This window comes from Protobothrops mucrosquamatus, unplaced genomic scaffold (assembly GCF_001527695.2).
Source record: "Protobothrops mucrosquamatus isolate PMUCROS unplaced genomic scaffold, P.Mucros_1.0 scaffold453, whole genome shotgun sequence".
Classification (NCBI taxonomy): Eukaryota; Metazoa; Chordata; class Lepidosauria; order Squamata; family Viperidae; genus Protobothrops; species Protobothrops mucrosquamatus.
Window position 1 is genome coordinate 1,311,713 of NW_015386776.1, and position 25,068 is coordinate 1,336,780.

Sequence of the window (25,068 nt, forward strand, 5' to 3'; positions counted from 1 at the left end):
AGCCATAGTCATGTGATATCTTGCTTGACAACCATGGTGATTCACTTGACCATGTAAAAATGGTGGTAAAATTGGATGTAGATATGTGATGCTTTGCTTAGTGAAAGCAGTGCTTAACAATACATTTTCCAGTCCCTATTATAGTTGTAAGTTGAGAACTACCTCTGGATTAACTAAAATATTTCCTGAAAAAACAATGGTGTTATTACAGAATAGCTATAGGTCCTACGTTTTCACAATTCTTGATATCCAAGAAAATTCAATAAGATTATAAAATTAAAATGATATAACAGAATATGCAACATAACATACAGCTAGACGTTCTGGCTGAAATCTGTGAACACTTGGCAGAGTACTGGGTCGATTGTTCTTGTTTCTGCCAAAAGTGAATTTCTTTATAACAAAAAGAACCATTTGGAATCCATTTAGAGATTCACTTATGCACAACTGTTCTTTCTGCTCATTTCTGGAATTAAGTGCTAGAGCACAGAGCTTCCAAATAAATAAGTTTGTTGAATTCTAGATATTGTATCTGTTGTCTTTTCCTTAAATTCAGAAGCACAGTCTTTGCTGAATCTCAGTTTAAGCTGTCTTTGTGGATACTCCGCTCTGTATTGTGATTATTCAGTTCATTAGTTTTCCACTGAATGCTGGTCCCATTCATGGGGACAGAGGACATCTGACTTCCTGTCCGGTGACAAATACAGCAGAGGCATGACTGGCAAGAAAAAAAATTCCAAACATTACTGGTTTGTTTGTTGGTTAATTTATTTTAGTGAAGGCTCACTAAAGAGAGCAGAATTCTCCAGATTGTAGAAAGCCTGAGTGAAATTACACTTCAGAAATGGAGAAACATGTAGTAACCATAAAATACAGGGTAAATTTACTTTTAAGCATACCTAATTTCTTGCTAAACTGTGATTAATATGTAGTTAAATGTAAACAGATAAGAAAAATGTACTTCTTTTGTTTCATTGTTCCACACTTTCAGCTTAACTAGACTACAAAACTTTGAAACTTAGAAAAGAGATTTGAACTGATGGAAAAATATGGCTCTCTTAACAGGGGTTGTTAGAAACTGATATGATTTGTATGTCAGCTAATTCTCTCTTCTCTTAAAAACAAGAAGTGGACTAAATTATGAAAGAAGTGGCAACATCTTATTTCTGAGTTATGCTGAGTTTACTACAATATAATAATTCTTGAGCTTCTATCATTTTGGCACTTTTTGACTAGTGATCCCCTCCCCATTGGGAACTTTCCACTGATAATTGTTGTTTCCATCTTAACTGTAATGTGAAGTAAAGAAACTCAAGTTTTTAGTTCTGAGATTATGTATAATTATTGAAGATCTAAATTCAATATGTATAAATATTGAAGAACTAAATAAATCAGCCTTTTTATTTTTTGTAAATAGCTGCATCATTAGTAATGGCGGAAATGGCCATTGTGCTAGTAAAAATGAAACAACTTCGTCTCTTTATGGAATAAACCTTCATATATGTCTCCATCTAATGTGTAAAACTAGACAGGCTTGTGACTAAATTTATCAAAATAATCTGAGATTTAATGACATCAGAATATAATAGCCCTGCTCAATGCTTTTCAAATGTATTAGAAAAAGTTCCAGAATTATCAGCCACTATGAGAAAATCCTGGAAATTCTCAAAGTTCAACATAACTGAAGGAAAGAAAGTTGGAAAAGACTGTTGTAAAACATCTACATAAATGTTCCTAAATGTTTATTTGGGCAGAAAGCAGGTTATAAAATTTAAACATCAATATTTCAAAATATGGGATCAACTTGGAAAAGGATGAATAGTATTCTATTCATCTTTCACATTTTGTTCTTCAATATTACTTTTGATAGGTTTAATTTAATCTTTTTGGCTCTTACCTGGAAACAGTTTTTGAACTTCTTGCTCACAAAATAGAGTGCTATAGGATTTATGCAGGAATTGATGGTTGCTAGATTAATGCTGATATAATCCAAAGTCAACAAAAAACTAGGATCAAAAACAGAAAATGTTACAATCCTCCAATGGTGGACAGATGTTCCCCCAGCCATTATAATTTTGTGAAACTATGATGCTACAGCTGTGTCTTCTTCAAAACTCTCCAGTGTCTCAGGTAAAAATAGGTAACAGAATTGCAAGTGCTTAGAAGAATTAGAAGAATTAAGGATATGAAGCACATAATTCAAATAACAAAGCATTTATAAATGAACAGAAGCATAATACAAAACCTTGGGCTAGAAAGAGTAAAATTCTGGAGCCATTTAAAATATAATGTGGGTTTGACAGGAAAAATGATGGCATAACAAGAAGTCCTCGAGTTACAACTGAGCTCAGAATTATGATCTAAAGTCATAAAGTCTAAAGTGGTTGTTAAGCAGGTTATGTGATCTCACCCAATTTTATGATCTTTTTTGCAGTGGTTGTTAGGTGAGCACTACAGATGCTAAGTAAATGTTCCCGTCACTAAGCAAACGATGCAGTCATTAAGCAAACACAGTGATGGTTAAGCAAACCCACAATGGGCTTTTTTTACGACAAAATAGAAGTAAATGCCAGCTTGCAGGAAAAAAACATTGTAAATTGTAGTCATGTGACCACTGAATGCTGCAAAAAGCTGTAAATACGGGACAGTTGCCAAGCACCAAAATACAATCACACAATGGCGGGGTGGAGGGTGGCCATCAAAACTAGGTTGTAAATACCTTTTGGTTGGTTCATTGAAATTTTGAACCGTTGCTAAGTGCCTGTTCATAAGTAAATAGTATCTGTATTGTTTATAATTAAGAAGACATAGACCTAAAGATTACTTTCTTTCTAATTATTTGGGAATAGGCTCAATAGAGGTTATTTATAAGATTGCCTGGATAATTACTGGAATAGCTGGAAGGCAGCTGTCTTTTAACCTGCTTCAAAAACAGGTAACATGATATTACAAAGGCAAGGTGCATAACCTAGAACACGGGTCGGCAACCTGCAGCTCCAGAGCCACATGCGGCTCTTTCAGCCTTCTACTGCAGCTCCCATTTGCAGAGAGAGAGACAGAGACAGAGAGAGGCACTTGCACCTCCCTTCTCTCTCTCTCTCTCTCTCTCTCTCTTCATGCGGGCTTGCCGCCTTGCGGGGCTCCTGATTGGCCCTTGCCTGGGCGCCCCTCCCCCTAGGAGAAGCTCAGCCAGGAAGTCTCTTTCCCGGGCTGGCCCCATCCCCATGTGGCTGGGGAGCTGTATGAGGCAGCCCTGGGATCCCCCCTGGGAACAGCCCACTGGAGCCTCCGCTGAGTGGGCCAGCCCTCCCGCAAGCCACAGCCCCAAGGGAGCACAGCCCCTGTGATACCCAACTGGTGCTACCGTTGGCCCCGCTGGCCAGAAAGGCGTGCCGGAGTCCCGGCTGCCAGCAAGGTGATCGGCCCGCTCCTCTCCCATCACCTGCTCTGCCTGGCTCGAGCCTGGCTGGAGCAGCGTTGGTACTTCAAAAGGTGGCTGCTTCAAGGTCACACGGGCAGCCCTCGGCTGTTCCCCTCCCCTCTGTGCCTCCAAATCGATCCCCGGGCTGCCGCCTGCAACCCCCAGCAATCACCAACTGGCGCCCTTGGCGAAGCAGCTCTGGGCAAACAGGCTGCGTTTCTATTTGCTTGGGCCTGCAGCTTTGAAATGCAGGTGACGGCATCTGTCAATTTCCCAAGGGCTGCCTACTGGAAGAGGAGAAACGACTCGGGGGGTGACTCCCATCTTAGGGGCTGGCTTGGCTGCAACTTTCCTGCCCTGCAGCCTTTGGTCAAACATGCTGCCAGTGGCTCACAATCAATTGGCCAAACCCAGCAGGTAGCTCTGGCAGGCTCAGGAGCAAAAAGAGGGAGGGGAACAGTGAGAGAAAAAAGTTGAATGGCCACCCCCATCCCCACCTTCCCGCAAGATACACTCCCCATTCCCAGGACCTCAGACCTGTGTGGTCCTCCCTCAAGGCATGAGGATGGACAGACATTTTAAGAAATCTTTTTATTTACAAAGGGGGTGGGGAACAGACACATGGAATGTGGGATGAAGGATGAGTGGTCAGGAACTGCTTGGCATCCCAGGATGAAGAAAAAATCAACCTGGAATCAGGAAGAGGTAAACAATCAGTCCCCAGCGCTGGGTTCTCCCCGCATGCAGAATCCAGGGCAGGGCTTACATTGGTGGCCTCCCCTTTAGGTGGTGACACACTCGATGCAGAAAAGGAGGGTCCCAGGCACAGAGCAGCTTCCTTCGCTGCCTCCTGGCTTCTAGAGTGCAAGGACTTTGTGCCAAGTTAGACCACAAGGAAATTGCAAGCTTTGCTCTGTGAGCAAGGTTCCAATCCTCCCTGCTGCTGAGAGGCCACGTGGGCTGCCAACCCTCCATGCCAGGGGCAAGAAACATGGCTACAGTTCTGACTTGCACTGAAGATACATGGAAATGCGCTGTGTAAACCAGTGTTGCCCAACCTTGGCAAATTTAAGACCTGTGGACTTCAACTCCCAGAATTCCTCAGCCAGCATGGTTTTCATGACGTTTGACGACCCAACTAGGTAACATCATCCATACTAATGGCTGGCTGTGGAAACGCAGCAAGGGCAGGAGAGGAGCGCCGGTATAAAGCCAGCCCAATAAGAATGTCCGCGGTATGTCAGCTTGTCGGAGAAGACCGTGAGGCCGGCTGGCCAGGTGAGCAGAAGATTGGAGAGAGAGGGAGAGGGGGGGGAGAGAGGGAGAGAGAGAGAGGGAGGGAAAGGGGGGAGAAAGAGAGAGAGAATATGAATATATGTGGTTGTCCTTACTGGACTTTTTAGTAAAGAACGTTTAATGAAATATTTTGATTTTTTTTAATTAAGAGATGAGGTATGGGGATAAGTATGCTGTATTTAAAGATGGTAGATAAGCTACTAAAATTATTTTTACCTGTTGGGATGAAGGAGAAAGGTTTTTTTCCCCCTTTCTCCTATCCTTTTCTCCCCCCCCCCCCGCAATTTTTTTCTTTTCTATTTTTCTATTTGTAGTTTTTATAGTTTGCACCGGCTTTTTATTTCATAAATACGAGGAAGACTCAAATAGACACTGAGTATTTTATTTGAAAGTAACCTTCGACCCAGCATCTTTTTTGGGGGGGGGAGTTCAAAATGTTTTTGTTGCATGCAGAAATAAAAATTTATTTTCTTTGTAGCAGTTTATTGATTTCATAAATGCAACACCCTATAGTTTTTTTTATACATAGCATAAAGGTAAAAAACGATATATGCAGTGTTATCTTCATTTTAGATGTCAAAAGGGTTTTGTGGCTCCCAGTGTTTTCTTTTCTGTGGGAAATGGGTCCAAATGGCTCTTTGAGTGTTTAAGGTTGCTGACCCCTGACCTAGTCCCTTAAGTTGCCTGTGGCCCCCTAATTTTTGGGAACACCACTCTTTAGTTCCACCCCAAATAGCTGCTGAATTTTAATGTGTAATGTTGAAGAAGGGTTAAGTTATTAAATATATTGCATTAATGGTATAATTAATTTATTGTAGTTTAATTACATTTATATTTAATTCAAGTTTAATTTTTGTCCTGGCCTTCCCCACCTTTTGTAAAATGGTCCCAGCATATTACTTAAAAATCAAATGGAACTGCAGTCTCCCAAGAGGTTGAACACCCTATCTAAGGAGAAAGTAGAGATAAACTAGAAGAAAGACAGAACAGTCATGTTTACTCTTATATTAATGAATTTATGTTATTAAAATTATGCAGTTAGTGTTCAGTATATCATTAATGAAAAATTAACCACAAAAAACCCCACCATAACCTATTTTTAACAATAAGGAAAAGACCTTTGAAGACATTTTTGAGTCTCTGGGTACCAAAGTCTTTGGCTGTCTAAACAAGAGCATTTCAACCGGTGGTACGGTGGTACATTGGCACCTGGCAGCTTGTATGCGGCCCTGCCCAGCCTAGCCAAGTGTAGTGGGGGAGGAAATGAGCCAAAGCGGCACAGCGCAGGACTTGCCATGAGAGAGTCCTCAGGAGCTGCAGGGCTGCTGGGGCGAGACAAAGGATTGGCACTTCCGGCACACCCAGAAGAGAAAGGAGGAGGAGGGGGCGGAGACAGGAAGGGATATAAAAGGAGGCAGTTTTGACGGGAGAGGGAGAGAAAAAAAGACGCCAGAGAAAGAAGCAGAAGAGAAAAGGCTTTTATCAGAGAAGCGGTGTGTGTGTGTGTGTGAGAGAGAGAGAGAGAAGGAGGGAGGAAAGACTTGGAGAGGCGTTTGCATGAGAATGGGCAGGATTTTGGAGGGAGAAGGAAGGAGATGCGAATGAGAAAGAGGGAAGGAGGGAAGGAGCCTAACCCTAACTCTAACCCCCTCCACCGAAGACCCCTGGATCCCCCCCAGACCTCTCAACCTCAGCAACGTACAGCTGGTCACACAGCCCCACTCCCCCTCCGACAGTAACCACAATGTTGATGTGGCCCTCAATGAAATCAAGTTTGGCACCCCTGATATAACAGGACAAGGGGGGGAGAGAAGATGATATAAAAGGAGGGGGAGAGAGGAGAGGATATAAAAGGTGGAGGGGCGAGAAATTTGTTAAATGAGATTTGCCCCATTTTATGACTTTTCTTGCCACATTTGTTAAGTGAATCACTGCAGTTGTTAAATTAGTAACATGGTTGTTAAGTGAATCTGGTTTCCCCATTACTTTGCTTGTCAAAAGGTTGCAAAAGGGGATCACGTGACATCGGGACACTGCAACTGTCATAAATATGAATCAGTTGCCAAAACATGCAAATGTAAATCACATGATCCTGCAATGGTCATGACCCCTGCAACGGGATGCTGCAATGGTCATAAGTCACTTTTTTCAGTGCCATTGTAACTTTGAACAGTTACTAAGCGAACTGTTGTAAGTCGAGGACTACCTGTACTTTATCACTTTTTCCCTTTTGGGGGGGATCATCAAGTTTTTGACACTTTTCTAGGCGACTGGTGGTACTCGAATATTGCCATATCCTAAAAGTTGTACAATCAGTGAAAAAGGTTGAAAAGCCTTGGTCTAAAGATACAAAGAAAAGAAAAGAAAAAGAAAAGAAATCTTGATATATAAAGGTAATTACATCTGTGGCTCCTGATTGGTTGTACTTTCCTTGAAAAAGCTATTGAGTTAGCTGTGTTTATCCTGGATTCATGGCTCTGATAAGTGCAGTCACTGGAGACTGGCCAGAAGAGCCTTTGACCAGGTTGGATGTGCATAGTTGTGACTCTTCTGGAACAGAAGTACTGACTATAGTGAGTCACATTCCTATCATTTGCTGGTTAGACTATTTAATCTTACACAGGATGCCCTTAAGTTTTAGGGATGTCCCAAACTTATAGTTGGCATTGAACATAGAGGCCTGCTTGCAGTCCGGTGGAAGCTGGTTCGGTCACACTGCACCTATGCTGCAGAAACTGCTTTGATTGCCTGCAATCAAATTGCCTGGGATCAATTAAAGATGGTGGTCAGTATCTATAAGGCTCTTTTTTGCTCAATTCTTTGTTGCTTTGGGACCATCTATTTCAGGTGGCTTCTGCTCATTCTATATGTGTTATAGCTAAGGAGTAGTTTGGATGTTCATTCCTTCAAGAATGGGGACTTGGAGTATGACCTGTTTAGTTGCAGCCCCTTCACTTAGGAGCTATTTGCTCCCAGAGGTGAAGATGGCTTTCACCTAGCACAGTGGTTCTCAACCTTTTTAATGTCGCGACCCCCAACCGGTCATAAGTCGAGGACTAAACCGGTCGTAAGTCAAGGACTAAACCGGCCGTAAGTCGAGGACTAAACCGGTCGTAAGTCGAGGACTACCCAACCGATCGTAAGTCGAGGACTTTCCCTGCCCGGGAGCGCCGCGCATGCGTGCTTCCGCCCCCTGCGCCAGCCGAGGCATAGCTGGCAAGCGGCAGAGATGGAGCAGGCCGACCACCAGCTGGCCCAGCCCAAGGGAGGTAAGGCACCCGCTGGAAAAGGGGAAAAAATGGCGGACAGCCTTGCTTGGCGACCCCCGTGAAATGGTTGATTGACCCCAAATGGGGTCGCGACCCATAGGTTGAGAACCGCTGACCTAGCATTTAGTAAAGCAATAAAAACAGTGCTTTTCTGCAGGTCCTTGAGACAGGAGAACCTTAAACAAGGCAACCAACAGTATCTTGGGGCAGCTGTTAACTGCTAAGGAGCATTATGTTTTATGTTGATTAAATGGTCATGTTTTTATTATCACAAACTGTACAGAATTCATTAGTAAGCAGAATATAAATACTTGTATAAAATATAAATAATAAATGTTATGTATTCATGTTAACTCACTTATTGTGTTGCTGCATTCATCTATCATCAAATTATTCAATATCATACATTAAAATAGTACCTGAGGAATTCACATCTGTTGGGGTCTTTGTCGTTATATAGCATTGATCTCAGTATCTGGCTTAGATGCAGAGGAAACCAGCAGAGAGCAAAAATCACAACTAAACAGAAAACTGTTTTAGCAACTTCTCGGCGCTATGGGGAAAAAAAAGACAATGATCTGCAAACATAAGCCAAGGCAAATGTGAAGCAACTGAAGAGGAAAATATGGAAATTGCTCAAATTAGCAATAGTCAAGAAGAAAAGGTTCATTTATTTCTAACAACTTGTCAAAATTATATATTTACTTGTGGAACAAAAAAATTACAACTAAAAAAGTATCAGAGAAAGTGCTTATAGTTCAAAAATTATGAAGAAGGCTTTGGACCTCACAGCAGCATAGGATCTCTGGTATTCATGGAATTCACTTGAGAAAGAAATGTTGCTGCATTCTATTTATTAAAGCAGTGGTTCTCAACATTTTTAATGCCGCGACCCCAACCGGTCGTAAGTCGAGGACTAAACCAATCGTAAGTCGAGGACTAAACCGGTCATAAGTCGAGGACTAAACTGGTCGTAAGTTGAGGACTACCCAACCGGTCGTAAGTCGAGGACTTTCCCTGCCCGGGAGCGCCGCGCATGTGTGGTTCCGCCCCCTGCGCCGGCCGAGGCGTAGCTAGCAAGCAGCAGAGACGGAGCAGGCCGACCACCAGCTGGCCCAGCCCAAGTTAGGTAAGGCACCCGCCGGAAAAGGGGGAAAAATGGCAGACAAAAAAAATGGCGGACAGCCTTGCTTGGCGACCCCCGTGAAATGGTTGATCGACCCCAAATGGGGTCCCGACCCACAGGTTGAGAACCACTGTATTAAAGTGACTATCACCCTTAAAGTGGTGACATCGTCTTTTCCCAGGGTCATGTGCAAGCAGAGGATGGAATGGGACCCCTTGGCACAGCCAACTCTCCAGAGCCAACTCACCATGGCCAACTCACTGTGGGACAATTCAACAATTCAATTTAAGTATTTAAAATAATTTTTAAAATGTTTTAATTTTTGTCATTCACGTTTCATTTTATTCCTCCTTTTGCTTCCTTTCTTTAATTATTCTATTCCATCATTTCTTTGATATTAGTGTAATTCTTTGTCCCGTGGCAAGTTGACTGTGGCAAGTTGTCCCATAGCGAGTTGGCCGTGGCAAATTATCCTAGACCCAGCAGGTTTAGTATTTAAATTAGACAACGAGTTTCATCATAATTTAACATACCAACATTTCAAAATAAGAAATATCAAAGTGGTTAATAATCAGATTGTATCCACATGCTTTTAAAAAGCTGTATTATTTCATCAAAACTTTAAAAATATGGCAAGATACCAAATGTTATAAGTTATCAAACTTTGTGATACTGTAATCCCCGAGCACTTAAAACAGAATTAATCTTTTTCATCAACTTGATATTCAGGAATTTGGTTTAAATAATACAATTAAACTAAAGTTAAATTGAAACCCTTGACAAATGCAGTGCTTTTATATTGATAGAATGGTGAAGAGAAAAATCAAAATAAAGAATTAGAGAAAGATGATATTTCTTGATAATAAAATATTAGGAAATTTGGTCCCTGATGTTCCCATTCAATTGACATTTTGAAGAGCTATAAAGACCTGGCTGTTCTTCCAGGACTTAGACTATTCATTCATTTCTTTTGGTAGTTGGTGCCTGCTTTGTTGGATGCCAGTTGTGGGCAGTATATTTTTTGGGGGGCTTGCCATTTTCACCATTTTGCTCTTCCTTTTATTTTTCTCAGTCATCTTGTTTTGTTATTCTTTGGTATACTAATTTTATACTGTTTTGGTGTATTGTGAACTGCCCAAAGTCATTTGAAGTTGATCGTTATCAAATAAATGAATAAATAAATGGTTGGCAATTATAGCAGCTGAGACCCAACACCCAAAGTAGGTATTAGATCAAAAAAGGTTTTTAGGGAACAAAAATTCCATGTAGGAAATAATTTGAACTCTGTAACAGGTTACCTGCATTAATTGCTCACACTCTTAATTGCCCTAATGTTCTGATTGCCCAACTATACTAAGTCAAAACACATTTTTCTGTTCTCAGAATGAATATTGATGATATCGAAAGTTTACAGGATAAATCTTTTGTGACAGTGACTGGAAATGCATGTCAAAACCGTTTTCTCCTTACCTGCTTAAGATGTTCACTGAGAGCAATTCTCAAATTACTCTTCCTCCTGTTTAACATTTCACAGGTCATCAGAGTATAAAAGAATGCTGTGCAAGCAAGTGGCATGCAGAAATAGAAACCAAAGAGCCACCACTCTTTTACTTTAATGTATAACTGAAAAGACATCAAACGTGACAGGTTGTGGCTAAGTAACTTGCAGTACAATTCTGTAATTTCCATAGAATATGCGGCTACATTCTTTACCAGCTTTCTCAACTAAAAGCTTCCAAAACTGTGGATTTCAAATCTCAAGATTTAGACCAATGGCTATCCTCTTTGAACATATTTAGCTGATTCTCACTTCTGGAGAGTGCCAAGTTGAGAAATTGTTCTACCCCAAAGGTGGAACCATAGCTCCTTTATGACTTGTGGACTTCAATTCCCAGAATTATGGGAAATAAAGTCCACATGTCATAAAAAGGCTATCATTCCCACCTGTGTTCTACGCAGAAGAGTAACCAGCATAAATATGACCAATTAGAAACTGTTAGGGAAATATTTCTATTTTTGCCGTTGATTTGAAAAGACCATCTCACAACAATCAGGATTGATTTAAGACATTCTGCTGCCTGAAATGCTACATCATATTTCTCCTGTTCCTAAATAAATCAGCTTTGGCCAGTCATATCAGCAGAATTATCGCAGAAAAGTTGTTGAACATTTAGCACCTGGATGATAAGCAGAATACACATGCACTAAACATATATTTTTGCATATGTTTGAAATTTTCTAATATATTTGTCATAAACAAAATGGAATAATGAGAATGTGATTTAATTTGAAGTAATAATGGAATTAAGTTGCATTATTTAATGGTTCATAATACACCTCCCTAACACATTTTCAGAACATATTTGGAAAAGAAAGGCTAACAACATTTTTGCATAAAAAAGCAGCCCAATACAAAACAATGTCTATTTAGAATTAAAGCTACTGAAGCTATTGAATGCATCAAAGCTACTTCTACCGGTAGATTACTCTTTGAATACCTTTTTAAAAAGTCTCGCTATATTCAGAAAATATTTGCTCCAAAATAGCTATAAATAGGGGTGAAAGCAAATCTTTCTCCCACTATTCCTTTTTGGTAATTGCACAATCTTTAATACCCCCCCTCTCAGACATAATACACACATACACATTCTATCCATACACACTGACATAGGCAACCAGATCACTGCATCAGCAGAATACATAGCATTGGACTATATTTTTAGTCCAACTACATTTTAGTCCCTGCTTTCCAGTAACATACTGTATTGTTGATTTGCATGAAAGATCCAGTGTAATCTATTGATTAATGGTGTTAGATTTGGACCAGAAAGTTCTAAATTTAGGTCCTAATTAACCATTAATTAACAATTAATTAACCAATTAACCATTTTCTCAGTTCAGCCTACCTACAGGGGTTTTGTGAGAATAAAATTAGTGGAAATTCTCCAGATCTGACATCTTGAACTCCCAGAGGAAAAAAAAGTGGGCTACAAATATAATTAAATCATTAACTAAAGAAAGTTCAGCCAGAATAAAATTTCCATAAAGTCAAATGATGGCTGTTAAGGCTTCAATGGGTAATTTTAAGCAATGTTAACTTAGATAACTTTTCTATTTCATGACTATTCTCCAGAGCACCTGTAGGGAGAACAAGAAGCAACGGATGGAAACAAACCAAAGAGAGAAGCAGAACTAAGAAATTTCCTGACAGTTAGAACAATTAATCAGTGGAACAACCTGCCTCCAGAAGTTGTGAATGTTCCAACACTGGAAGTTTTTAAGAAGCGACTGGACAGCCATTTGTCTGAAATGGTATAGGGTTTCCTGCCTGAGCAGGGGGTTGGACTAGAAAACCTGCAAGGTCTCTTTCAACTGTATTATTATTATTATTAAAATTTAAAAAGATACAGTGATATGCATTTGATACGCTATTGCTCAAGAACAACACTACAGTTTTGTTTTCTCTATTTTTAACCACAATTATTCTTAAAGATAAGACCAACAATTATGAGCTCATTGCCTACAACTATAATTTCATCAGAAAACTAACTGTCAGGAAGAGACTGCTGTATACTTTGAGATAGTCTTTAGTAACAAAGTCTTGCAGGTTTGCTTCAATCTTTCTTTCCCTCCCTCTTGAACTCCAGGGAGTCAGCGGGTCTAGCCTAACTCTCTTTGTATTTTGCCTATCTGGACATAACACATATTTTTTCCTTCACCTACTTGCCTAATGTTCTCTGGACTCCTCCAAGGTCAGTTTCCTGGCTCCCCTGACTAGGACATTCCTTCTCCAAACAAATGAACATCCTGTACAGACATGCATAAGTAGTCTTATAACTGTAATTTCTTTAGCTGAACTGGGTGGCTGGATTCATATAATGTGCTAAGTCCTAACCTGGTTGCTTTTGGTGAATCATGTACTCACTCATTATTTGTCATGTATAAACTAGGCTGGACAATGCTTAAACAATCCCATTCTATGTTTTATGTGGAGGCCACCTGTGAAAAATAACATTAACTGCCTTTCCTGCAGTTATCTTAGTCTTTGAACTGCTATATAATTTGGATTTATATGCAAACAACTGTGATCTCTGCTATTTAACCCAGGGAACCTATAATCCCCCAGATGTTGTAGAATTAAAACACTCAGTAGTTTCTACACAGCAGAGCAGATGATTGGGTGCAATACAACATACCCCTATCTCACCTTAAGTATCTTCTCATATAAACAAAAGAAGAAATAAACTAAAACCAAGACACAGAGTATGGACCAGGCTGAATTGGCAAGAGATGAATAAGGAAGGTGTTTAAATTAGCCTATTGAGTCTCTTGAGAAAGGAAGAAGATAGGAAAAAATAAGAGAATTCTCTTACAGAGAATAAGAGCACTTAGATTCTGATCTGTCTTCTGTCTTTCTGTATGTGTTGTGCTTATTGGTGGATAGCATTGTATTATCAAAACTGATTTAAATCCCAGAGATTAAATACCTCCTATCTGTATATTAAAATCAAAGAGCACCAGGAGTCATGTGAATTGCCTGTCTAACAGAAAGTCTGGTCTGTTACCTTTTAAGGCTTTTAAGAATGGCTTTGATTCCAAAAGGTCCAGGTTAAGAATGTCTTCTATGTATAATTGGGCCCTGCTATCAGTTGAAAGATTAACTGTCTTGCTTATGTGTCCAGCAAAAAGAGGCCACTTAACATGTCTTAGTCTGGAAAATGTGGAGTACAGCCTGCTTTTTCCAGTTACTCTGATTCTCTAGTTGTTTTAACCCCCTGCCTGGAATGTAACCCTTTGCATGGTATGCTGATCATGTGCAGGAAGAAAGAATTGGTGGTCTGAGTAAATATCAGTCTTGCCTATATGCATTTTCTGTTCATTTCTATATATAAGTAGCAGGAACACATACAAAAACATACACTTATATGTCAAGTGAAACAGCTCCTATTCCTAATCATTTGTTATGAGTTGGATTGGTATCTAGGGGATTCTTTGTTCCCATCTCCTTTTCATTTAGTTGTTTATTCTGATGTTATTTTCCATATGAGAATATCATTACGCAAATAACTATGTTTGGCTCCTTGTAGTCAGAATTCTGCTATTTTGTTTATGCATAACTAACCAGAAAAGCTAACTTTGGAATTAGATTAAACCTTTACTGTAATTAATATAATCTTAATAAATGGTGCTTTACTTTTTCTCATTTATAGGCATTGTTTATATGTGAAGTAAGCACACAAAAGTAGGATTTCCCCCCTTTCTTTCCTTACCAGATCCTGCTATATGTATTAAAGCTACAGTTTATAAAGTTCACAACCAACATAGTCTTTCTCACAAATGATGCTATTGAGAATGCTATTAAGAATGTCTGTGAGACAGTTTTAGTTAGCTAAATGTAGCAACGATAGAACTAAAGGCAATTTTTAATGGCATGCTTCTTATTAAAAGTAGGCAAAGTTAGCATAAATGTGATCCAAATGGATTCTCCTAACAAGGCTCTATGATCTAGATTTCACAAATTGATACAACATCTACATGAGTTGCACCAATGTAACTCCAGCAGAGTGGGCTGCTCCTGAAGTTCCTTCAACTGAGCACTGTATCCAGTACGTATGTAGAGGAGATACCCTTATAATAGATGATAGCAGAACATCTTCAAGGCAGATGACACCAAGAAATTAACGCTTGTTCTGGAATTTTGGATACTCTTATGCAAGCACACATTGAATATGCCTTCATAACTGGAAATGGCAAGATATGCAATCCAAAATTGTATTGGACTGATTCATCACACTGATTCTTTTAATTTAAGTTCTCTCTCCCTGTACCTGTCAGGTTGTTGACTTGATCTGCAGATTAACGTGTACAGCAAGTGATTAGTGTTAATGGTTGAAATGGCTGCTGGGTCTTTTTCTGCAGCTAAACTGCACAACCGTTTCTATGCCTGTCCGCTGTTATTCAAATTGCTTTTGCATACAAAGTTAGTACTATTCTGAAATAGCACTATGCCTATCTTAAAAGAACACAACTATCAGCTGACTTCAGCCATGGAAAGCACTTGCACAAAATATAAGCAAGTTTTACAATGGCTACAATGATGGGTCCTTTTCAACTTTTAGATGAAGGTACCTTACACAAGGCCAAATGGATCTCTCTTCTCTACTATTATTTGAAAGGCAGCAGTTCAAAATTTAGTCATTTTTAGCCATAAATTTATGATGCTCTTTATAATAAAAATTCCAGGAAGATAGAACCCAAGGCTTTTAGATAATTAAATGACTCAATCAGAAGACTCCCAGGATGAAAAATCTGAAGATGTTTACAAACAAAAGGATAAATAGTTTTTTTTCCCCCCAAAAGGCACATCTTGTTTGGACTAAACTCTCTTCCTTCTACCAGCATTAAGTCACTATGCTAGAGAAAAAATAATGCTAAAAAGATAAAAAAAACCAATCTTATTTAGTATTTAAAATGTGAGATTTTGAAGTTAAGAAGTAAACCGAGATGTCTTCAAATTATAAATTAAAGCTGTTAAAACTTACACAGATTTTACAATAAACCAATGTTGTACTTTGATATAAGAGGCACAGGTATCCTTTTATCTACAGCAGAGGTCCCCAATCCTAGCAACTTTAAGACCTGTGGACTTCAACTCCCAGAATTCCCCAGGCAGCATGGCTGGCTGGGGAATTCTGAGAGTTGAAGTCCACAAGTCTTAAAGTTGCCAAGGTTGGTGAGCCCTGATCTACAGTACATAAGTCCACATGGAACTAGTTTTCTCCTGGAAATGTGCCTTTTCCCATGTTCCCTAAGGCACTTGGCCTTTTGGGATTTAGATTCTAGGACAAACATTGGAAAAGTGGACTTAAAAAATAATGAAATGTTTTCTAAGAAAACACAAAAGAACCATCAAAAACTATTACGTTTTATTGATATTAACCTGCACAATTTATTCAAAGATTTGCTATAAAATATATCAAGAGGTTTTAGCCTTAATTCATCCTTTTAGCCTTGATTCATGTATTTAAAAACCTCTTTGACTTGCTTCAGCTTCTGTTTTGTTTAGACCAGGGGTCTCCAACCTTGGCAACTTCAACACTTGTGGACTTCAACTCCCAGAATTCCTCAGCCAGCTTGGCTGGCTGAGAAATTCTGGGAATTGAATTCCACAAGTCTTAAAGTTGCCAAGGTTGGGGACCTCTGGTTTAGACACATCTCTCTGTGTGTATTTGATTGTCTCCAAAATCCACAAGAAAAGATAATTCTTTGCAACCTAGGGCACCTCTTAATATAACTTTGAATGTGTTTGGAAAGGTAAGAGAACTAGCTATTTTTCCTAAGTCAAAATGGGAAGGATTTGACAAATCATAAGCTGTCATAGTTATCTTTTCTGTAGTGCTTTGTTTTGTTAAACTTCCAACAGCTGTAAGAGGAATGCCAGAGGAAGAAACTATTTAACTATTTCTAGCTGGTTCTTCCACGTACTCTCTCTTACTGCTTCTTTTTTCTCTGGAAGAGATGAGATTGTGGTCCATTCAGAAATGGGATGAGGGAATAGTCAGAAAACTAAAGCTCCTACTGAAACATATTCTTTTATGTAAGCTATCAGGGATTCAGAGAAAAATAGAAAAAGTATGTAAAACAACAGGTATGTTGTTACTGAAAAGACCAGTTACTGAAATGTAGCTTGACAACTGAAGAGATGAAAATCTTGTCTTTTGTTGAGTTAATCCAGGGGTAGGCAACCTTGGCTCTTTTATGACTCATGGACTTCAACTCCAGAATTCCTGAGCCAGCATGGCTGGCTCAGGAATTCTGGGAGTTAAAGTCCATGAGTCATAAAAGAGCCAAGGTTGCCTACCCCTGGATTAATCTATCCATCTTTAAGTTGGCAAACTGCCAGCTTTAAAGTTATTGTCCTTGCCAGATGCTGCCCTGCCTTTACAGAATCTCTGTTAAGGTGCTAAATCAATTATACGTATACAGGCAGTCCTCGACTTAAAAGCATTCATTTAGTGACTGTTCAAAGTTACAACAGCACTGTGACTTATGACCATTTTCACACTTATGACCACTGCAGCATCGCCATGGTCACGCAATCAAAAGGGGGGGGATTACAACTGGCATTATTTATGACAGTTGCACTGCCCAGGGGTCATGCGATCACCATTTGAAACCTTCCCAGTCAGCCTCTGACAAGCACAGCCAACAGGAAAGCCAGATTCATGTCATGACGGCATGATTCACTTAACAAAGGTGGTAAAAAAGGTAATAAATAGGGCAAACCTCACTTAAAAACAATTTTTGGACTTGACTATGCTCATAACTTGAGGACTATCTGGTATACATCCAGCAAAGAGAATGTTTAAGCCTTCCAATTTGACTGCCCTCTCTTTTTAGTACATCCTAGCTTGCAGAAAAATTACTTACAACTATGACATTATAACAGGAGCTGGGCAGGTCCAATTGTAGAACTCTGCCTTCTTCTATCTATACTATACTTCATTCTGTCTCTACTATACTTCATTTTATCATAACCTGAGCTGAATAAAGATGGATGGATGGATGGATGGATAGATGGATGGATGGACGGACAGACAGACAGACAAAGATACATGAGTCACCAACAGCATATTTTCAATACATAGGCCACACAAATGCTTCATTTCAAATTCCTACATATTATTTTCAGAAAGCAAAGGGGTGGGGGAAGAGTTACTTCCACCATTTTAGTGTTCTGCTATTTCAGCCTGTTCTACAATTTGATTCTATTGTTTCAGAGTTCCAGTTACAGCCCTGTGATACAAATAATAAGGGCCCCAAAGTTAAGGATCAAGTCAAAGGTTGCAAACTCAGGAATCTACACTTATTACATAAACCTAATAGATTACTGGACCATTATATCTAACTGTTGAGAGAATCACCAGTGAAATTATGGCAAACCAGAAATTAATGTATGGAGACTATGAGTCAATATCAGCCTGACACAGCCAATAAACACTACAACAACCTCACACATTTATAGACACTTGATCTTATCTAATCTGCAATTGCTGTTTGATGTTGTCAGTTCAAGGAGAAAAACTTTAATGTTGGTACAGCTATGAATGATTTAACACTTTCTGAGTCATGGCGTATATACATATATATATTTCCTAGATTTTTGCAACTCTGTTCAAGAGAATTGTTATCCACACTGATCAACCAAATGCCTTTGGAATACTCACAAGCAGAAGATAAAGGAAACATTCCTTCTTATATGGTTGTTCTTCTGCAAATAGTATTTGGAGGCATAGCTATTGGTAAGTTTGGGCCAGTCACTCTGTTTCAGCCCTAGAAATAAGGCAAGGACAAATGACCCCTCAAAATCTTACTCCACAAAATGCAGGGGCTACTCCACACAATTGTCTGGAGTCAGTACTGAGTCAAAGGCACACATATGCACACATACCTATCTGAAACTGATATTTGGGGCATATCACCTACCAATCCATAAGTAACACTGAACTTTCAAGACTAACAGTCTTTGATAAATTTGTTTTTTTATCATTCCCCACCTTTCCCTTACACTTTTTCTTAATTCTAATTCTTTAAATTAGGAGTGTTACTGATTAAAAGACAAACAATAATCACAACAAAATTGTTTTGCATAGCTGATATAGTAACGTACTTCCAAGAACTTGTTGCTTGCTACTAGCAAACAGGTTTTGAGCCGTTTTTCATTATAAACAAAATCAACACTGGTGAAACCAATTGCTTCTGGAATAGCCAGGATAAAGGAAAGAATCCAAATACAAAAAATTTCAATAGCGGTAGTCAAAGGGACACCAATTCCCTGAACACGACTCCAGGAAGCAACTGCTCGGTATCTAAAATAAACAGAGAAATTTATATTATCAGCTTCAGCTCTTTATAAAAGTTTTCAAAACAGGCATAATACATAAACAGGCACATTTTAAGATTCTTCAAATATGTGCTAGTAACAAAAAATTTGTGAAAATACATAGTTGACAAGGTAGTCAAGAATGAGCAGATTAAAAATATGGTGGGATTTCTGAATACAAACTGATAAAGTCTTGGCTCATAATAGACCAGATTTAAGGTTGGTTGAAAAGAAGAAAATGTAGATAATTGATATGGGAATACTAGGGGATCATAGAAGACAAAAATTGGACAAGATTATCAAATCTGAAAATCAAAGTTGGCATAAACCAGCCATGGTGGTCCCAGTGGTTGTTAGCATTCTGGGTGCCATACAAAAAAAAACACAGACAGCATTGATGAAATTTCCATCTGTAAATTGCAAAAGGCCACCCTGATTGACTCCTCATATGTACTATGTTGATATATTATGATATCCTAGGTTCCTGGGTAGAACTTGATGCATGTTGTTAAGAACTGGCAGCTATGGTTTTACATTGTCAGGTATATATAATAATAAAAACCTGGAGACAGCAGAATAGAAGAGAAAGAACTAGAGAAAATGAAATACAAAGACTTGCAAATAGAGATAGAATGGCTATGACAAAAGAAAGCAAAAGTAGTACCAATAATAATAAATGCCTTGATAAGTTGAAAAGAAAGACAAAAAAGTCTAGATACCGAACATTGTAATACCTGGAGGGAGCAGAAGAGAAGAGAAAAAACTGGAGATAAATCACAAAATAGAAAGACCTGCAAATAGAAGTAGAATGACTGTGGCAAAAGAAAGCAAAACTAATAGCAATAGTAATGGGTGCCTTGGGTCCAAACCCAAACAACTGGAGCACCACTTGAACACCATCACTATTGACAAAATCACCCAGTTGCATAAGGCAGCTTTACTCAGAATACCTTACATCCTGCGACGATACCTTTAACATCATGAAACATCCACATCTGCCTATCCCAGGTCCTTGGGAAGGACTCGATAGCTTAATAAAAATGCCAAATCTAATCTAAACATATGGCTGACTGTGCAATGAACCGTAATATTGTTATACACTACCTTGACACTTCCTAGGTCCTTGGTTCATACTTGAATTATTACATTTCCACCAGTTTTAGACTGTGAATGTAACTGTAGATTACCCACAGATAATAGATCCCTAAAGTAGTTTCTTGTAACCATTTATCACCACAAGATGCACACCATCTCAAAGAGAGACATTCCAATGATAGATATTCTTTCTCTGCCTTGCCCCTGAAAGTTTAAGAAGAGAGGGCAATTTTCTTGTAGCCAGGACCTAATTTCTCACTTCCTTGGTTTTTGGCTATAAAGGATTTGACTAGTGATATCAATGATGTCATTGATATGGCTACAGCTACAACTGTAGACATTCTTGAAATGTATTAATGGACAAAATGGTTGCTTTAGTCATACAAAGTCTAGTGTATCCACTCAAACCATTAATTCCTCCAATGGAAAAAAATGAGCCAGTTGAAAAATCAGGGATTTTTAAAGAGGTGAAAAGCATTTAAAGTAAGGTGGACCTTCAGTTTTCTCTAAAACACACTTATTTGGGGCCTTGGGGGGGGAGTTGGGATACCTTAGATGTGATATGATCAAAATTGTGTCAGATAATTTCATGGCCATTCCTTTGGTTCACTTTATTAAAAAATATTTTGGTGTCTTACAACTAATCAATGAAGTATTGTCAGACTGAGAAAAATAATATAATGAAATACAACACAGGATGAGGAGCCGAATTTGAAAATTAAGCAAGAAGCTATTTATCTAAATAAAATTTTAAAACTCCAGGTCATTATATAATATTCAGTTATGGACTATCTTGATAATTTTTCATATATGAAAAATATTCACAGAAGGGAATAATGTATTTCTTACCTGTCCACACTTAGAGCACAGAGATTAAGAACAGTGACCCCAACAGATGCCTTCTGAATAAAAGGAAAAAAACGGCAAAGAAATTGTTCAAAATGCATCATCCCAAAGGCCCTTGGAAAATGAAGCTAATAGACAGAAAAAAGAAAAAGAAACAGTTAAAATGTACAGTACATATAGAAAACATGAGCACACAATGGAACCAAGTATATGCAGTATTATTTGTACATTACTATTACGATATTGTAAAACTAAGCCTGAAGTCCCCACATTTTAGCATGAATTGCAATGTACTTCAACCTGCTGATTTCAATGGATTCCGGCATTTATAACTATCCTGAGCCACAATCAAGAATATTACATCCTAGAAAATGAAGTATGGCCAGTGTGATTCTGATGATTGCCTGAATAAAATATTTTTACATATTTTAGAAAGGGAAGTTTATTTTCTAGAAATACAAAAGAAATATGCAATGAATTTTAAGCAATGTAGCATTATTTATCAATAAACATTCCGACAAGGCTTAGATGACAATTGTGCTCAAAGCATTATCTGTCAACTCTAATCCAAGGTTTCATACATCCATTCTGAGAAGCAAGTAGGTCTCCTATGCTTCATTTCTTCTGGTCCCTGAAGTCTTCTTCCTCTGTATTCACCAATTTAAATAGCTTGTGATATTGAGCAGAAAATACACTTAAACTGTAGTGGAAGCCAGAAAGCCAGAAAGCCAGAAAAATGGCAGGCAGGCAGACAGGCAGGCAAGCTAAACAGGAAGGAAGGAAGGAAGGAAGGAAGGAAGGAAGGAAGGAAGGAAGGAAGGAGGAAGAAAGAAAGAAAGAAAGAAAAAGAAAGAAAGAAAGAAAGAAAGACCTGACTCCTTTCTAAAACTGTTAAGTCAGCTGAAAACTTGTCACCCAAAAATTCAGCACATGGTCTTGGGTAAGGCAGGCAAGCACTTCCATAAATCATGATGTCAGCATAAATTGGCATTAAGAATGCCTACTGCAGGGGTGTCAAACTGCCAGCCTGTGGGCCGGTTTCATTATACCGGAGCCGCGCCCACCCCATTGCCGGCAATGGTGAAAAAGCTCCGATACATCGCGCGACATCACGTGACGTCGCGAGTTTGACATGCCTGGCCTACTGGGAAGGAAAGGTGTTATACTGCTCTTCTGGAGCAGCTAATACATTTTGTCCAACCAAAGGACAACAGTAATAGATTACTATCACTTCCACTAATATACAGAACTCATGGAAAACTAAAGTGGAATCAGGCCTTTCTGGTTCTCTGATATGACTCTTCAGACCTTTTACTTTATTCAATTTCCTAATGATTATATTCTAAAATCTATTTACTAAATTGTATCCTTTGTATCAAAGGGTGGCATTCTAGTCATTGAGGTGTACCATATAGAGAAATGACTGTGATGTTGTTGACTTTGGCACAAATGTGGTAAATCAAATGACTCTATTGATGTATCCTCATCCATTATAAGACTCCATAGCAAATTGTGTGATGCATCAGAAACCCCAGGAAAGCCTAATTGCAAAAAAAATCTTGGGAAAACAGGTGGAATGTGATTTAATTGCCCAATCCCCCCCCTATCCCAGCTTTCCAGCTGATATTTCATAGCCCAGCCCAAGTGGCAGAATCAGACAATAGACAAGCACTATTGCAACAGGATTTGGGGTTACAAGCTCTTCAGAGTTTGATAACCTAAGGGACAATAAGGAAGTTTTAGAAGCTTGCTGGCAGCTGCTCCCACAGATAACACCAGTGTGTAGCCACTTAATCCACACCTGGTGAAAACAATGTGACAGAAGCAGCACATGGTACATTCAGAATGTCTTCCACTTTAAATGGACTGTAATGTGGCAACAATCAGACCAATAACTCTGAAGAAAAGAAAGTCCAGAACAAGTAACATATCTTTCCCAAATATACTTGAATTCCCATATATATTGCTTTTTCTTTCCAATTTTCTGTTCAGTGGGTTGATGTCAGGGATTCCATGTGTATAATATATTCACTGGGGAGACTTTGCTGAACAGGTTTTCAGGGCAGGGTAGCAACCTAACATAAATCCTTCTTTTTTTTCTTCTTATATTTTGTTGATGAAATTTAACAAAGTTTAATCCAATCTGCTTTAATAGATGTACCATTAAATACTATATATCTTTATTAAAGTTGAAACTATGTTTCTCAAAATAAATTTGCTGAATAATGTCTTGCATAGTACAATTCTGACCCCAAATTTATAAACGGAAACCAGAAGCTTTCAAATATTTTAAGGTTTTGCTTCTGGAATTCAGGAAAACTGACCAGACAATTACAACTTATTGAGCCTTCCCTCCCTCTAACCTTGGTTTTTTCATTCTGTCAAACAAGACACAAATGCTGATAAATTTTACTTGGATAAATTTTCTAAAAGTGACTTATTATTTGCACATGAACCTCAGAAAAACTTCAGAAAACCAGAGAAAATTCTCACAGTAGGTGCTAATTCTAATTTCAGTGAATCAAATATTCTTCTACTTAAACATTGCACTGAACTGTAGTAGCTTGATCCTATGAACATAATTATTCTCATTTAAAACTCAGCATGTGGCTTAATAATTTATTCAATAAACCAAGGTTATGGAAAAAAACTTCTTAGCATTAAGCTTGAACCTAGTCAAAATGTTTTAAAGTAATAGAATAAAAAATTAACCCAATACATATTTTAAAGACTCAATGAAGATCAAATAAAACTTCTATAAATGATATAATCACAGATTAAGCAAATGAAAATAGCCTGACAGTTACTTTAAACTTTTCTCTTTTTTTGTATCAAAATAAAGTATACAAAGTATGATCTAATTGCCAAACCTTATGTACAGTACTATCTCTATATGAGTATTCAATCAGCAAATTGAGCACAACCTTCTAGAATACCCAAAAGTAAAAGTAAAAAAAATAGGGCCAGGAAACAAGCAGTGTAAGGAATGAATATTTACAAGTTTCTACAGGGCATCAAGTATCTGAAAATAAAATAAATAAAACTGAAGGAGGAGAAGAAATCAACTCTTCAGTGCTTCAATGGAATTCTAATAGGAGTACATCAATCCAAACAACAGCATTCTGGCACCATTAATATAGTGCTGCATTTTGTTCTATATTTTTCAATAAGTAAAATATGGCCCACTATTTAATTTCTTGGAATCTCAGCTTTCATTTTTTTTTTCTGCACACGATTGGAATGGGCTGTGACTGATTAAAAAAAGATCTTAGCGTTATTATGGACTCTATTTATTGAAAATAAATTGCACCCTTTGTGCAATTACTGTATAAAAAGCAAATTCTCTTTTTAGGAGATGAATTTCAATCAGGAAATTAGAAAATAGAACTGCTAAAATAACAATGTTTTTGTACAAGACTATGAGGAGACCACTTTCAGAGTATTGTGTATAGTTCCAATCACTGAATTTTAAGAAGGAAAGTACAGAGCTAGAAAGGATAAAAAAGACTGTTCATACAATGATACAACCAACATGATTAGGGGGTAGACGCTTCTTTTCCAAAAGAAAAGGCCACAGCACTTGGGGCTTTTTAGCTTGGAACAAATGTAAGGGATCATGTGGTAGGGGTTTATAAATCATACCATGGTGTAGATTATGTGGATACAGACAAGTAAGGTTAGAACATCTGCTGAAATTAATTGCAGAAAAATTAAAAAACAACAAAAGCCTTTTTTTGCACCATCCATAGTTAAAATAAGGTGATCAACCGTCCTTCTTTAGGGAGGACAGTCCTCCTTTTGTGAGTTCTATCCTCCCTCAAAAAGTGTCCTCCTACATGTCCTCCTTTTCGATATTTGAATAATCTGCAGGGCTTTTTTTTCTCATAGAATGCTCAGAACGGCGTTCCGGCACCTTTTTTTGATGGTTTTTTTTCAACTTTTGCATGAGCTGTACTACTCCCCCTATTGGCTTTCGAAAGCCAATAGGAATTGCTGCTGAGCGTGCCAAAACACCCGGCCGGCAAACTTTGCACATGTAAGTTGTCTGCAGCGAAGGCAAATTGGCAGGAACTTTGCACCCCTCCCTCCTACCCAACTACACCATCTCCTACCTGGAGGAGACTGGAGCGGC

General features: G+C 38.5%; 1 protein-coding gene across 1 annotated transcript; it reads right to left on the minus strand.

Annotated features, from left to right (window-relative positions):
* Positions 1 to 280: 280 nt before the first annotated feature.
* On the minus strand, positions 281 to 21,064 carry EDNRA (endothelin receptor type A; the record flags this gene model as incomplete). Its single annotated transcript, XM_015816451.1, has 6 exons — positions 281 to 718; positions 1,898 to 2,006; positions 8,406 to 8,539; positions 10,583 to 10,735; positions 18,783 to 18,981; positions 20,940 to 21,064. Coding segments are annotated over 6 exons (861 nt in total), but the record flags the coding sequence as incomplete, so codon positions are not given.
* Positions 21,065 to 25,068: the final 4,004 nt, after the last annotated feature.